Genomic DNA, 16893 nt, shown 5'->3' with positions numbered 1-16893 from the left:
AGCAAGTAAACAATCAAACAAATATATTTAATCACACATTGCATGCATCTAGAAGTATGGTCGTGATTTCACATTATCATACTTGATTTCTCATTTAGTGGTACGTTGTATAGAATTAATGACCACACTGTACAAGCTACGGGGTTTATTATATTATAAAACACATGTACTACACTGCTGGGGTGTTTGTTGGTGTTATAAATTGTGTATTGTTTTAAAGTTTGATTTATAATAAAAACCCGTGTATAAGACAAAGTACGATACTTTATTGATTTAAATAATTGTATTTTCCGAATTTCAGGTAAATACCATGACTACTCAACAAACGACAAAATCAGGCTGTACTGCCTATTATTGGCTGATGGTTATATGTTGAATGTCAAAGAGGATTCCTACCAAAGCAACTTCAATAAGATCAAAGAAAGGTATTTTGGCGAAAATACCAAATCTGATCATGAGACAGGTGAACCTCTACCTGATGGAATCATAAAAAGACAGGATGTAATAACGTTTGCCTCTGACGACATCCGACATGACGTCATGTACGCGTTCGTTACGGAGTGTTTGGTGGAGGACAGTGATCTGGAGTTTTTCCTAACCACGGCGTCACCTCAGGTGATATCAGAATACTGTCGGTCGTGGGATTATAAGAGGAGTGATGGAGAGAGATGTCTGTATATACCGCTGGAGATGTACGAGCTATTCATAATCAGACTACAGCTGGACATCCTCACACACTGTACCGTGTCAGACAGGAAGATTCATTACATTGTCAATATATGTTGTAAGTATGATTATCATGGATCACCTGTCTTTGTTACTCACATAATTTTTCTACATTAGTTCGACCCACCGTTTGTTACAAATCATTCAAAGCATTTAAGTATTGATAAAAATAAGTAAATAATTTGCTTTGATACCAAGTTAGAACTGAAAAATGGTTTTGTGACAATCAGTTCTGAATTCAAACTTTATATATAAAGCTAGTATTAATCATTTGGAAAAGACATTTTGCGATAATGTTTAATACTGCAGGATAGGTTAATGCATTTAACACTATTATTGATAAATAAGTAATCAATTATTAATTAAACAGTACATTTAACTTAGATTGACAACCAGTATGAATATTCACGGTAAATGAATTAACATACACATGGTATCTCTTTGATTACATACTGGTAAGGATACCCCTTTACTAGAATGCATGGACAGATATTTCATTTCATATACGTTGCTGCCCATGACATACACATTTTAAATGTAAAAATCAGTTATAGGTAGTGTTTATTGTATTCGTATCTTAAATGTTTCCTTGTTCATGTTTTAAAACGTAACGGGTGATCTATTATCACTTTATTCATTGTGTTCCATGTGGTTGATTTGTTATCATACAGTGGGAGTCCCTGGAGAAATACTGGACTGGGACCAAGAGGCCAGAGAGCGGTACGTGGAGTACGCCAAGAGAGGAACACAGACCGTCCACCACGCCAGGGGGATGATCGTAGGATGTGCCGGGGCCGGCAAGACCACGCTACTGAAACGTCTGCTCGGGTGTAGTGACGCGGAGATACGGGGTGTGAGGTCAACGGAAGGACTGGAGGTCCACGAGGAGATATTCCAAATATGTGAAAAAACGAAAACATTAAAAGGTAACCATCACTTTGCATTTATCAAAGACAAAATTTTATTTCCATAGGTTGTATGCACTGTGAGTTTGAGGAAACAAGGACTCTATTAGGTACATGTAAAGAAAATCTGAATGATATCTCAAAAATACCCCAGGTGTGGTCGATGATTCCTTATTGGAAATAAGCAGTATTATTTCTTCTCTGACATGTGATTTTTTTAATAATTAGTTTCTCTTTTCTGTTTCGCCTTTGGCAGGAAATCCCCTTTTCTCTCTTTATCACTCTAGCCCTTTGCGTCACTGAGATAAATCGTCTAACCCGAAACGAGTTCCGACACTACAGGGAGTAGTTATGTTATCGGATTTTAGAAATGGTTTATACTGTAGTGTAAAAAATGCATTTCATTTCAGAACATCAATAATTAAAAAAAAATCTATGTGATTGATTTAAGGTTTCCTGACATAATTCTGTCCTTGATCCACCGAGTGCCCTGAGAGTTTGTTTCAATACTTACGTGTATAGTATACATATCTGAGAAACATCTGCGCCTCTAGTGATACAAAACAAAAGTAACGAGATTTTTTTGTATTCGAGGATGGTGTGTGTGTTTGTATCATGTCCGAATTCCCTAAGAATGGTACAATTCCTTTAAAAGAATACATGGAGGTGGAGTCCACATGAAATAGAGAGTTCTAGATCCTCGGATGTGTTCTCTATATGTTGTTGTGAATAAAGACCACTTACCAAAGTAGGGCAAGTTACAACATTTTATACTGTGAATGAATATGCTTCGAAACTTCTTTCCGGAAGCAAGCATTAGAAGAGGGGGGGGGGGTATCCCTCGCATTTGTAGCCGAATTTTGTAGATTATTCTTATTTAAGGTAATTCCATACTCGCAGTTTTATCTGATACAAGTTTAAAAAGGGTATTTATTTCCATTCATTAGAGTTAAAAGTAACAAATTATCAAAAAAATGCATAGGTCATCAAACTTTTTAAGATGTGAAACGTACATAAAAAGAATCATATATACCGTCAGAAAATTGCAATTTTCCTTAAACAGGGATATTATAATTCCATACAAACTGGTTATGACGATATAGAAGCATTCATAACAATTTCATGAAATTGTATCTTCACAAAAATATACAAAATGTCTGTAAAAAATAAAGGAAATCATCGCATAATAGACTTGATAAAAAAATTAATAGAAACAGAGTTATTGCCCTTGCATTCAATATTTTGAAACGTATCATTGTTTATTCATCTATAACTTTAGACTTTTGAAATATTTTATTTTTAACAAGATTTTTTACAATAACTATAGGAAAAGACTCCAACAAAATTTATGTTCCTACCATGCATAAATCTAAATAAATTGTTGATTTTGCAAAATCTGATGACATCACAGGAGGGTGGAATTACTTTAATTTATTTTTTCTGCGGTTAAACCTCTTTTAGTCCTCTGCCGGCAGAACCGAAGGGAACCTTCACACATTCACGGATCAGGAGCCGTTTAACGCCAGATTCAAAATTCTAGTCATCCGGGGTGATCCGACGTAATGCCGGTGTTAAAACGGTTTTATCACGATGCAGACACCCGTATGGCCCGGGAAAAAATCCCGGTCGGTGCCGGCATGATCACGGAGCGTACGGAAGATCACGCGTTTATCGTGTCTCTCCGTGCAGGTACCGGGAACAATCCGTGTACAGACCGCAGACATCCGTGTTCTTCAGCAGAAAACTTTCGTACACGGATGACCCCGGACTTTACACGGTTACTTCGGTGGCTACACGGACTTCTCGGTTGATACACGGACCTCTCGGTTGATACACAGTACCTACACGGATCATTACGGAGGATTTTCTTCCGGGTAAAAATGAAACATATTTAAATTTTTTTTTACCGTTTGGCTTGGCCAAGCTGGATTGTCCCGGACGACGCGGAATGCATACACGGTTTGTACACGGTGATGACGGATTATCTCGGATCGACAATCCGGGATAATCCGGCGTCTCACCCGTGAATGTGTGGTAGGGGCTTTACGTTTGCGCTCCGTCCGTCTGTGCGCCCGTTCATCTCTGTCAATCCAGCAAATCAGTGTTTCGCACTTCTCCGATATGCTTGCGGATGTTCACTTGATAGTTGGCACATTGCTTTACCATGGCGAATTACAGAACAAGGTCGAATATCGTTTATGCCTCCTATGAGAAGAAACCGTCCAAGCAGTAACAAATAACCAAACACTGTAATGCAGTTTTGTCGAATATGTCATTTATTGAATGGCATAAGGTAAATTGTTAAGTTAAATGTATAACAAACCATTAAGGGGAATCACCTGAATAAACAATGCCTGCTGAAACATGTACATAGGTGTCAGGTAATGTGTGATCCCCCTTTGAGACTGACTAGAAAAGTACATGTAGCGAAAGTACAATTACAAGTTATATAGTACATGGAACATGCATACAATATATACATAAATGAGTTAATCCTTGGAGGCGTCCAAAAAATTGCCCCACAAGACCTCACACAGTGAGGGATTGACGCCAACCAAGGGGGAAAAAGTAACTTGTACCAAGATCCTACATTGTCCTTGAATGTATACACACATTGGGACATGAAAAATATACATATGTGAGCATATCTATGACTTAGGAAATACAGTTTATCATAATACACACATACTGAAGTAACAAGGGTTGTTATGCACAGTAAACTATTTAAAGTGGTTAGACAGCAAGGGAAAGCTTTGTTATTTCCTGAGTTATGACCCTTGGACATATAAATCTGTAATATGGGGATTATGTTTAATGGGCTCTGGTTATTCTCGTGTATAATCTATTGACGTATGATTATTCACGCTGAATAGTACACAGACAACATGAGTTGGGGCCGGTAAGGGACATACATTGTCCTGTAATACATATAGGATATTTGTTTAGATTGAACATATCCTTTGATTTCATTACACGCTTAATTATTGCTTAGCTATGAAATCAATCTCGACATCAACAATATTTATGGATGTTGAATTGCATTAGAATCCAGCTATTGATAAGTTTTATGTTATTACATATTAGATACTATTAAAATCGTACGAAGTTTTTTGATATGTTGTTTTACGTCCCCGTCAGAGTATTTCTTTCACTTGTATGGAGACGTCATCTGTGTAGCTGTAGGTGCAGTACCACATTTGTTTTTTTACCTGAAAAGCATAAGTCTTACATCGGCCGTTTGATGAAGGGACAACCAATGTACAGAATCTATGTTAAACATCCTGAGTTTGAAAGTTAAAATCCTTCCCGCATTACACCGTAACGGTTTTTCATAGCGGGGCTTCGCGGGACCACGTTTATACCGCGGCGGAGTAAACTACCTGTATTTGCACAGTTGATAACAGGTCTGAATACTGTATCTTGTCTCCACTGACAGCTACTTCAAATGTATAGAATCCATTGGAAAGTACAATTTAAATCTTATACATGTATGTTTGTGAATTAAAATTTTCGCAGTATTTCAGAACGAATATATACGTGCATTATCCGTATAATCGACAATGTAAATCATAATTTACTTGAAAGGTTTTGGTTTCGTATTGTCAGTGATGATCACGGGAAAGTTAATCGGTATTTATAATCATCGTTTTAATAGAAATTAATTTGAAACTAGATTTTAGAAAATATTAGATAATATGTCGAAGAGATATGTACCTTGACAGTTCTTCTGTCTTTCCTGTCAGATCATGGCTTACAGTGTATAGTTCTCTAGTCAGCTGAGATTCAACATGCAAATTGCACGTGCATGGACAAGTATCTTTCTTCTGCATACATTTCATTTAATTGAATTTCAAAATAATAAAAAAAATAATAATACATAAATAATTGCATCGATTTTAAGAAAAATCAGCATCTCATATTACAGTATTTAATGAATGTGTTAATTATTAAAATAAGTCTAAAACCCAATTCTGAAACTTAAATATTTCCTTCATCATCATCGCGCGAAAAGTCATGATATGATAAAATAAAAATACTTCTATTTGTAAAATAATACTTGGGTTATTGAAATACATGTATGATCATGTTTTATTCGTTGGAAAGCGAAACCATGGCGAATACTTTAAACGGGACTAAAATTGATGGGGCATGTGTCTTTGTTTGATACATATATTTCTGTTAGATTTTAACTGTGTCTGTGACTGACTTTGTCTCGCTAATATGTTGTGCAATGTGATCTTGAGCTTGCGCAGTACTACTTCTTGTTTACCTGTGTGTCCGAGTTTTGACATACTATCACAGTTTTGAAGAGAGTCCCTTTGCAAACATGCAGACTCTCTCTCTCTCTCTCTCTCTCTCTCTCTCTCTCCTGATGACTTTTTTTTTTACATATTAAACTTATATAAACAATAATCTGAAGTGTAAGGAATATTCTGTCAGCAGATTTTGTTTTGACAACCATTGATATATTCATGTAGTAATGTAAACCAAATGATCACAAAGCTTATTTCAATTCGATATCGATAAAAAAAAAATTAAATCTAATTAATAATTCATATTTCACAAACGAATAAAAATTCAATAATAAGTATTATATTATCAGTATCAAAATTTTAAGTTTGAAATTCAAATAAATTCTCATAGAAAATATATCATTAAGTTTTTACACATATATTTTCTTAAACTTTACAAAAAGAACATTTTTTAGATTTATATAAAAATGATTTTTTTTCTCTATCAACCGTGACATTTTGTCCCAAACGCAATTTCAAAAAATTCTAATCGAGGCTTTTTGTCCATGGTCATTTTGTCCGTGACTTTTTGTCCTGTGATTTTCTGTCCTACAATCGCTGAAAATCACCAAGACACGGTGACGGACCCATGTTTTTTTTTTAACGGAGAAGTAGGCGTCGTCTTTTCAGCGTAGTTGTTATTTACCTGGAGTTCCCAAGGTGGGGATGGATGCCAATCTTTATATACAAGTAGTGTTTGTTACTGGAATACACAGGGAATTGGGGTTGAGGGGGACCTCTAATTAGACAACACCGGGATTTTGTAGCATTAGATAATCAAAATGAATGTTGAGATAGCAACCTAAATTCAAACACACAGCGAAATTAATACATGTTAATTCGATTTTAAAATGTCATGTAAAATGTTTCACTCAGCCCATATCAAATGTTTGTTTTGGAAAGTCCACTCGTCCTGCACGTCAGCTGCATTAGGATAAGTACCGCATGGATACATTGACATTATTTAAACAAAAAACAAAACAAAACAAAACAAAAACAAAACAACAACAGAAACAAACAAAAGCATGATGAATAAATCCGTAACGGAATACTTGATTTTAAAAAATCAACAAAACTTTAAACAAAAAATAACTCGTAAGCCGATTTTTCATTTTTAATAAAATCGGGGGAGATAACTCGTGTTTGTTTACGGTACAAAACCGATCGATTTTTTAAACAAATGTTACCGCGACGGGGACGGGTACCTGTAAAGTGCGAAACGAAACGAAATCTACCGAAACGAAACGAAACCCACCGAAACGAAACAAAACCTACCAAAACGAAACGAAACAGATTGTATAACCGAACTCTTTTAATTATAATAATTAAAAATGGTATCTTAGCACCCTGTGAAAGTTACCACATATAAATAAAATTCGCCTCCCCTTTGATGTAGGCTTTCGGTTTGACTGTTACAAAGTTTTAAAAGTTGGAAAGGGGGGAGTAAGCACAAAGTACATATCCGTAGTTGATTAAATGCCATGTACAATTAGTTTCGGATTCATACATTTTAGAACCGAGGGTTACAGTCTCAGAGATGTGGGGAAACACACTATCCGAGGGGTGGGGTCGCCGACGTTGGATCCACCTTTGGGCATAGATACATTGTTTGAAGAAGCTGGTGTCTGAGAAAATTGAAAGCAGGAAGAGCTCTTAACCTCTTATTCTGTCTCTAACTGCTGAGGTGCGAGTACTTTCAATAATGGAAAAACTCTATACATTTGGGATGTTGCTAAGACGGGGAATTGAAAACGGGACGGAAAACGGATTTTTTTTTTAATGCAATAATATTAGGAGGAGGTCGGCATTTTGTAAACTGAAATGGCTTATGAACAAGGGGATTTTAAGCAGAAATCACAAAGAGAACATATTCAGGATCCACCGTTTGATATACTACATACAAATACACAATATCCACATGTATACATATATTTGTCTTTAGAGCAAAAAATACTGAAACATGTATTTATGCCCAAAATCGGATTCAACGCCGACGACCCCATCCCTCGTTTAGTGTGTTTCCCCAGATCTCTGGCCTGTGAGACTGTAACCTTCCGTTCTGAAATTTCTGGATTCGAAGCTAATTGCACATGGTATTTATGTACTTCGTGCTTAACCCCCTCCCCCCTTTCCAACTCCTAAAACTTTGTATCAGTCAAGCCGAAAGCCTACATCAAAGGGGAGACGAATTTTATTTATATGTGTAAACTTTAACAGGGGCCTTAGATACCATTTTCAATTATTATAATTTAAAGAGTTCGATCATACAATCTGTTTCGTTTCGTTTCGGTAGTTTTCGTTTCGTTTTGGTAGGTTTCGTTTCGTTTCGGTGGGTTTCGTTTCGTTTCGGTGGATTTCGTTTCGTTTCGGTAGATTTCGTTTCGTTTCGGTAGATTTCGTTTCGTTTCGTTTCGATTTCGTTTCGCACTTTACAGGTACCCCGACGGGGACATGTAACTGATAGTCATCCCGTGATGAGAACGCGGTTTACCTGAGTCACCTTTAGATTACCACGTTATATTTTTTCCATCGCGGGAACGCGTAAACAAGATATCTTCATGGCCTGTACTGTAATACCTCACTATATCGTATAAACAATGTAATACCTCACTATGTCGTATATTGATTGATTGTATATTGCTTAACGTCTCACTCGAGTATTTTTCACTCATATGGAGACGTCACCAAGACCGGTGAAGGTCTTCAAATGTATGCCTATACTCGACGCTTACGGCCATTGACAGTCAGGGTTCTTTAGCGTGCCATACCTGCTGTGACACGGGACATCCGTTTTTAAGTTCATCCCCGAGGACCCGTGGCATTCACGCCTGATGCCGAGCGTTTGGCGATGGAACTGCCACTACCTGTTTTAACGATTAAGATATGTCGAGGCCTTCCGCATGCGGGGCGAATGCTCTATCCTCTAGGTCACTGCGGCGGTAGCTATGTCGTATAAACAAAATAATGCCTCACTCTGTCATATCAACAAAATAATGTTTCACTATGTTGTATAAATAAAGTAATGCCTCACTATGTCGTATAGATTAAGTAATGCCTCACTATGTCGTATAAACAAAGTAATACCTCACTATGTCGTATAAAGAAAGTAATGTCTCACTATGTCGTATAAACAAAGTAATGTCTCACTATGTCGTATAAACAAAGTAATATCTCACTATATTTTATAAACAAAGTAATGCCTCACAATGTCGTATAAACAAAGTAATAGCTCACTATGTCGTATAAACAAAGTAATGCCTCACTATGTCGTATAAACAAAGTAATACATCACTATGTCGTATAAACAAAGTAATAGCTCACTATGTCGTATAAACAAAGTAATACCTCACTATGTCGTATAAACAAAGTAATATCTCACAATGTCGTATAAAAAAAATAATGTCTCACTATGTAGTATAAACAAAGTAATATCTCACTATGTCGTATAAACAAAGTAATGCCTCATTATGTCGTATAAACAAAGTAATACCTCACTATGTCGTATAAACAAAGTAATGCCTCACCCTGTCATATAAACAAAATAATGTGTCACTATGTTGTATAAATAAAGTAATGCCTCACTATGTCGTATAAACAAAGTAAAGCCTCACTATGTCGTATAAACAAAGTAATACCTCACTATGTCATATACACAAAGTAATATCTCACTATGTCGTATAAACAAAGTAATATCTCACTATGTCGTATAAACAAAGTAATGCCTCACTATGTCGTATAAACAAAGTAATACCTCACTATGTCGTATAAACAAAGTAATACCTCACTATGTCATATACACAAAGTAATACCTCACTATGTCATATACACAAAGTAATACCTCACTATGTCGTATAAACAAAGTGATACCTCACTAAGTCGTATAAACAAAATAATATAGTGATCAGACGGGTTCAGCCACCGGTGTCCAGCTACAGAGAGCTCGGTTAGTATTCTGACAAGATATCCGGGGAGGGGGGGGATCGAATGCCGGTCTGTTCTGTCGCACTTTTTTCCATCCGGTATCTATTAAGATTATTTAATATAAGAAAGATGATTATTTCAAAGTAGCATCGGCGATGGGAAAGGGGAGGGGGGGGGTGAAAAGGGAGGTCGAATTGCACCATAAATATTGGGGATACACGGGTATATTTACATGAAATATGAAATGATTCGGGCCACGGCCAGTGGGTCAGGAAAGTGAAAATTTACACGAAAGCTTCCTGACATAGTGTAGATTCACGTTTGTTAAAATAATGGCCCTCGGGAATAGGATGAAGCCACAATAGGGTATCAAAGTTTTACATAGAAATATAGAAGGAACATCTTTCAAAATCATTTTCTCAAGAACCACTGGATCAAAAGAGAAAGTTTCCTGACACAATGCAGATTCATGTTTGTTAAAACCATGGTCCCCGGGGGTAGGGTAGCGCCACAACAGGTGATCAAAGACATGCATGGGAATATATGTTGAAAAATCTTTTTAAAAACTTCTCAAGAACCACTGAACCAAAAAAGTTTGCATTTAGATGAAAGTTTCTTGACATAGTACAGATTCAAGTTTGTAAAAATCACCCCGCCCCCTCCCTGGGGTAGAGTGAGGCCACAATAGGGATCAAAGTATTACATGCGAATATGTAGGGAAATCTTTAGATATTGCCCATGGTAACTCAGGTGACCGATGTGGTCCATGGGTCTCTTATTTATTTCTAAAATTTGAAGTTCCAATGCAATAAAATACGTGTATGTGTATAAAACAAAATGGGAAGACATGCATTTGCCATGGATATCGTTTCCAAAATAATCTATATCATAACAATCTGATTTGTTTATTTAGCAAATAATTATTTGTCATACAAGTGGAAATCACTGTGTGTTTTATCATCGTACCTAAAATTGTGATCATATAAATATAAGCAATTTAGGTAGAATATACCAGCTAAAAGATACAAAGTATCATCAATGTAGCTTGTTGACTTTCAAAAAAAGCTTAGTGCTTGAAAGTGCTTGAAACATTCCTCGAACTTTTTGATTGAGCTCGAAATTCGCATCAGCTGTTTTCCGTAAAACAAGCGATAAAACTAAAATGTTTCTAGTCAACTCGCACCCTGACTGACTCGTACCCAGGTCACCTCGAACCCAATAGGTCAACCCGTAACCAAAAGGCAAGAGACAACCCGTACCCAAGCATCTTGATACGAGCTGACTTACGTTTTTAATGGGTAGAAGTGAAGTCGCACCCTTTGTAAATTTTGAAGTGCAATCCCTTCCCCTTGTTTTTGTAAAATGTATTTATAAGTAGCATATACAATATGCACTTTTACAGATAATTTTCTATGATAGATAATAAAAACCCTCCAAACCTTTGTTTTACAAAATAATGTAATATCAAAGTGACATTTTACGCATTATTATATAAATATGTACTAAGAGTTTTCTGGCATGAAACACAGGAGTGTCGCACCATGGTGAAGTATGAGGAATGACCATCATTCTGTTTTCATATAGGTTCTCATTCGGCATGAAGACAATGATTTGGAATATCTTATACTTACCTCTGAATTTGATTTAGGTACTATTACCCCCCTCCCCCAAGAAACCATCTCGTTTGTAGGCGTTTTTTCAACGTCATTAATTAAATTACAATATCACCATTAATCACAAATTGAATCGTTTTGAAAAATCTGTCCGTCGCTTAAATAAACAAACAATTTCAAATTTCAGATACGTATGAGCATACACGCTCGTATGTGAAATATCGCTTAGATATTAGTTGTCAACAATTTAAGAGGCGAGCAATTCATACTCAGAGTTGACTCTTGCCTTTTGGTTACGAGTCGACCTAATGGGTTCAAACTGACCTGGGTACGAGTCGGTCAGGTTACAGGTTGACCAACTGCACCCCTGGAAACGTGAAATCGTGATCGGCAACGCAGTTTTTTTTTTTTTTTGTTTTTTTTTTTGCGTTATACCTTGAATATGGGGTGAGAGAAAATCGATGTTCCTTTCAGATTTTTCTCACGATTTTCGCAATTATGGAACAACTGATAATTGTTTTTGATATGCTTCAACCTTTGCATCTTACGCAGAAGTAGATTGTTTTCTGTTCTATTTGAATTCTCCAGCTCTCAAAAATGTATGCAATCGGCAACGAGATAATAAGCGATTGTACAACACACCATACTGATAAACACGCACTCGTACAGCAGTTACAACGAACAACAGAATTCTTGTTAATGTTCTTTATTTCACATTTGGGAACACGTGACTTTCATGTGATAAATGGAGTTGTGGTTGACCATTGTTATAAATTTTGTTCAGGGTCGACTTGCTGATGTGACATACATGTATCATGTTGACGCTTTCTTCATTGATACACAAGTACAAAACCTTTAGACTATTGCAGAACCCTTTAACCTTTGTCGTTATTCTAACTTTGAAGGAATGGTTTTCATGCACGTAGAATCGTGAAGAGGGGTGGGGCGGGGGGGGGGGGGCTGCCTATCATCATCATTTTTTATAATGGTCAGTATTTGTTATTTTTATATGCACATGAATATATACTTGATGACATGCGCCCACTAATTTTGATAGAAATAATGAAAGAGGAGAATATATGCATGAAAGTTATAATTTATGAATTGAATCCAGGTAATGAAAGGTTAACGGTCCCCCCCCCTACATACTTTAAGAAAACGTAGCTTAAGAGATTATCATAAAGATGATTTTAGACTGTCAAGTTTCAAACCCAACCCCCTTCTTCCTCTACATTACAATTTAAAATTTTTAATATCGGAGAAATTTTATTTTTTGTTTGTCAACAATTTGAAACAATTCAACTTCCAACTCTTCTCCGTCGGCTCCACCCACAACAAGAATTATCTGATTTTACATTCGTCATAAATCTACATTGGAACATCCATTAGAAAAAATTAAAACATAGAGTGTGTCTTCTACACTCTATTACAGGAAAATATGGTCTTGGTATCATTCCTAATATAACTATTTACATCAGGGCCCTAAAATTCGTTCTGAAAGCGGGGAACTTCACGATCATTATTGTGTATTAACGTACATGTAACCAAGTATAGAGTAGATAGGACTGAGGAAATATTTTATAAGTATTCTTAAATTAAATACACGTATATTATATTAAGTACATGCAGTGATAATTTTTAACAATTTTATTTGACAATGGAAACAATATTTAAAGCGTTGTTTCACTCAATCCTGATGAAATAGATTCGTTTCGATGTCCGTCTCTTACTGAGATCCTACACTCCGGGTCCATTATGAATTATTTGAACAGACATGAATCGTTTTACATGTGAATGCTTGTATATCAATAAGACTAATAATGACACTTTTGCTCCATAAGAACACAATATTTCTAAAGATGCTTCCTTGTAAATTCAAATTAAAATCTTTGTTCCTCAATTGTGAATCCACATTACCCACATATCAATTGAACAACTTGAATATACACTACCTGAGGGTGCTTGTTAATCAATATGACTCCCTGCTGTTCTTGTGAAGACATTTGTTTTATATATCCCTTGGCGTAATGTAAAACACGACTTCTGCGAGTTTGTGGGAAGCGCTATCTTGTAATATTTTGTGTCACAAGAAAAATGTATCTTACATTTTTCTTTTTCGTTTTTGTGGAACGTCTACTTAAAAATGGTAAACATTCCTAATTTCATGAAAATGTAGAATAAATGCCTATGAAAATATAAAAAGCATATAAGACTTTGTTTGGATCCGTCTTTGTTTTAGATGATGCGGAACACCTAAGGTAGAATGAAAATAGTGGTACATGGTAATATATGGGGTGAATCGTCTTCTCAAAACCAACAGGGTCATGATAAGTCATGTGAGTGTCATTAGGTAGTGTAGCTTTAAATTCATTCCAGTCATGATATGATGGTAAGATGAGGCTACAAATGGTAATACATGTTTTACAGATGCGTAGCCAGCTTAACTAAAATGAAGTGTACGCATTGTACGGCAATTTGGGAATAGAAAGTGTTTCTTGTCGATTTCTAAAACAAAAAGAATGCACAGAATTATTTTCTAAAGTGTGTTATAATACCAGTGCACTGTAGTTACTTGGACTGACTTTACGTTTGTTTTAAGAATTGTGCTGTCCACTTATTTTTCGTTGTTTCCGACATTTGTATGGTAAATGTTATTGACAACAATGAATATATACTAAATGTGTCTACTACCTGTACATATATGATAAACATTAAAAGACACTCGACATGATGATTCAAACTGGACGTTGGAACTGATTGAATGAAGTATTTTCGAGGCACATATTTTAAAGGTCCCCCCTCCCCCCCCCCTCTCTCTCTCTCTCTCTCTCTCTCTCTCTCTCTCTCTCTCTCTCTCTCTCTCTCTCTCTCTCTCTCTCTCTCTCTTCTCTCTCTCTTCTCTCTCTCTCTCTCTCTAATTATCTGTACATAGTTGCATACATGCGTATAGGCACCTACGCATCTGTTTCACATGGCAGTATATGAGGAAATAATCTGCATCATGGATACCATTAACATTCCATACAATTAATGAAATGAAACAATTTATTTGCGGACGTTGCATCAATGGTTCTTGGGATTACATGTATATAATTCAATATTAATTCTAATTGTATTATAGTCTCTGATTTGTCAAATTCAAATTCATGAACGCATGTTATTTTTCCATAACCTGTTTGGTATGGGGACACACGCACCAGAAAACCAGCTGCCGGAACTATTTTTTCTTTCTCTAAATTTACACTGTAACACTGTTTTCGGCCTACTATAAAATAGAAAGTCAACGTGTGCAATAAGATACTTCGGTTCAGTACACAGATTGTTTTCTCGTTGTTAGGCAAGACCTATAGAATATAGTTGTATGTTTATTTGAAGTCTGGCTCAGTTTCAAATCATAATTAACTTGTATTAAATGGCGTTATACATCAGAATGGAGGAACTATTTATGTATTGAAGCACAATATCACTGCATTGTATTAATGTTACATAGTACTCGTAACTATCAATCTGAACTTGACCAACCAAAATATATAGAGAAAAAAAGGCGAATGAAAAGATAGATAAATACTAGTTACACGAAAGCGATGATTAAAAACAAAAACTAATGACAATCGTTAAATTAAAAGAACAATACAACTAAATAAATCTGTACTATTATACTGCTAAGGGAATAACTTGTACAATTATCTTAATAAACGATATCATTTAGCCAATTTCCTGTATAATCTATCTATTAAATTGTTTGTGATAATAACCCTTTTAGAAACACCAGCTGACATATTGACATGTGGATATCAAACATTGATAAGAATTTAAAACCAGGTATAGTGTATAGTGTTTCTAATTCCAGCTGTGATGGTATAACAAATAAAATTTAAAACCAGGTATAGTGTGTAGTGTTTCTAATTTCAGCTGTGATGGTATAACAAATAAAATTAAAAAAAGAAAAACATTCCGAGAGTATTGCATAACTATACATAGTCTCATATCGGTCTCGAAAAGTATTGAACCGTAAAAATGTTCGAAGTCCATTTCGTAGATTATGGTGAAAGAGAAAATTGAGGAACCGGAATAGGAATGGTTGGAAATCAACTACTAATCAGGTACAAAGACTAAACTAGGAAATATTCAAAATTCATCTGTATCTTGTTATGGCAAAACAATGTACGAAATATCAAATGAATATCTGCATACACAATTAAAAAAAAGTTAGTAAAACTGATAATGCATGCAATTTTTCCAAGGACCATAACTTAGCGCAAAATCAGTGGATCGAGACGAAATGGAAAAATAATGTACCAAATATCAAATGCATATCTACACGTTTTGAAGAACAGAGAAAAAAATGAGGAAAACTGATTTGCTGGACTGACGGACAGACATACAGACATACGTACGGACGAAGTGCAAACCTAACATCCCCTCCGACTTAGGGGACTAATAAAGACAGTAAGGGCATAGATCAAAGAAATTAATTATTTACATATTTTCATTTTTTTTTTAATTCAATGAGCAAATTTAGAATATCCCATTGTGATGCCAGCATTCTATAAACGTTATTCAAATTCTTCCGATCATTTCAAAGAAATTGCAACATTCGCATTGAATATCATTTTTAAATATTCAGGGGTGGAGTGTTCATGGAAAACGTGTGTTTTTAATGCAAGTCTACAAAAACTTTACAAAGATGAAGACAAGGTTGAAATGTGCTTTTAGGTAAAGCATGTGCAATTTCAAAAACCACACACACTCAACACCCATGTTTCAGTACAGAGGTTGTTGTAAAAAGTATATTTCAATATGTTCTTGGAAGCAATTCCCACGCAAGATGATACACAAACAGATACAGGCGCACTCATTCAGAGAGAGAGAGAGAGAGAGAGAGAGAGAGAGAGAGAGAGAGATCCAATTTTGAATATTTTATGTTAGCATTTTACATAAAACACCCAACATCCATGTTTCGCTAAAGAAGTTATTGTTTAACACCCCCTTCTCTCTCTCTCTCTCTCTCTCTCTCTCTCTCTCTCTCTCTCTCTCTCTCTTCCTCCCTCTCAGTCAATCAATCACATGGGTAGGGTTATACCTCACTACCATTGTAGATCCGTTAATTTTGGCGTATACCTGTATCAATTTACTCATACGTATCGTGGAGATCGTTAATCAGGTCTATCGTGAAGACCGTTTATCGTGTTTTACATTTATCAGGTTTATCGTGTATCCTATCGTGCGTGTATCCTATCCTACCGTGAGTGTATCCTATCCCATCGTGCGTGTATCCTATCCTATCGTGAGGGTATCGAATTCTAGCGTTTATTATATCAAGAGGAACGTTGCACGTACTGTATATGAAAAGGATGACCTAACAATACACCGGTTTCGAGATACGTCAGAGTTATTTCCCTTTGGAGAACTCTCGTACATAGTAAGGCGCTAAAG

The 16893-nt window shown here is 35.9% G+C and overlaps 1 protein-coding gene across 5 annotated transcripts in view; it reads left to right on the top strand.

The window, feature by feature from the left end:
- The window catches only part of LOC125676214 (uncharacterized), a 499894-nt gene that overhangs the window by 466019 nt on the left and 16982 nt on the right, over positions 1-16893 (top strand). For all 5 annotated transcript variants that reach the window (XM_056159047.1, XM_056159043.1, XM_056159044.1 and 2 more), the window contains 2 exons: positions 302-784; positions 1398-1652. In XM_056159047.1, coding sequence (XP_056015022.1) covers positions 302-784; positions 1398-1652 — 738 coding nt within the window. The remainder of the gene's footprint in view (positions 1-301; positions 785-1397; positions 1653-16893) is intronic.

This window comes from Ostrea edulis, chromosome 3 (genome assembly GCF_947568905.1).
Source record: "Ostrea edulis chromosome 3, xbOstEdul1.1, whole genome shotgun sequence".
Taxonomy (NCBI): Eukaryota; Metazoa; Mollusca; class Bivalvia; order Ostreida; family Ostreidae; genus Ostrea; species Ostrea edulis.
This window is presented reverse-complemented; position numbering and strand designations above follow the sequence as displayed.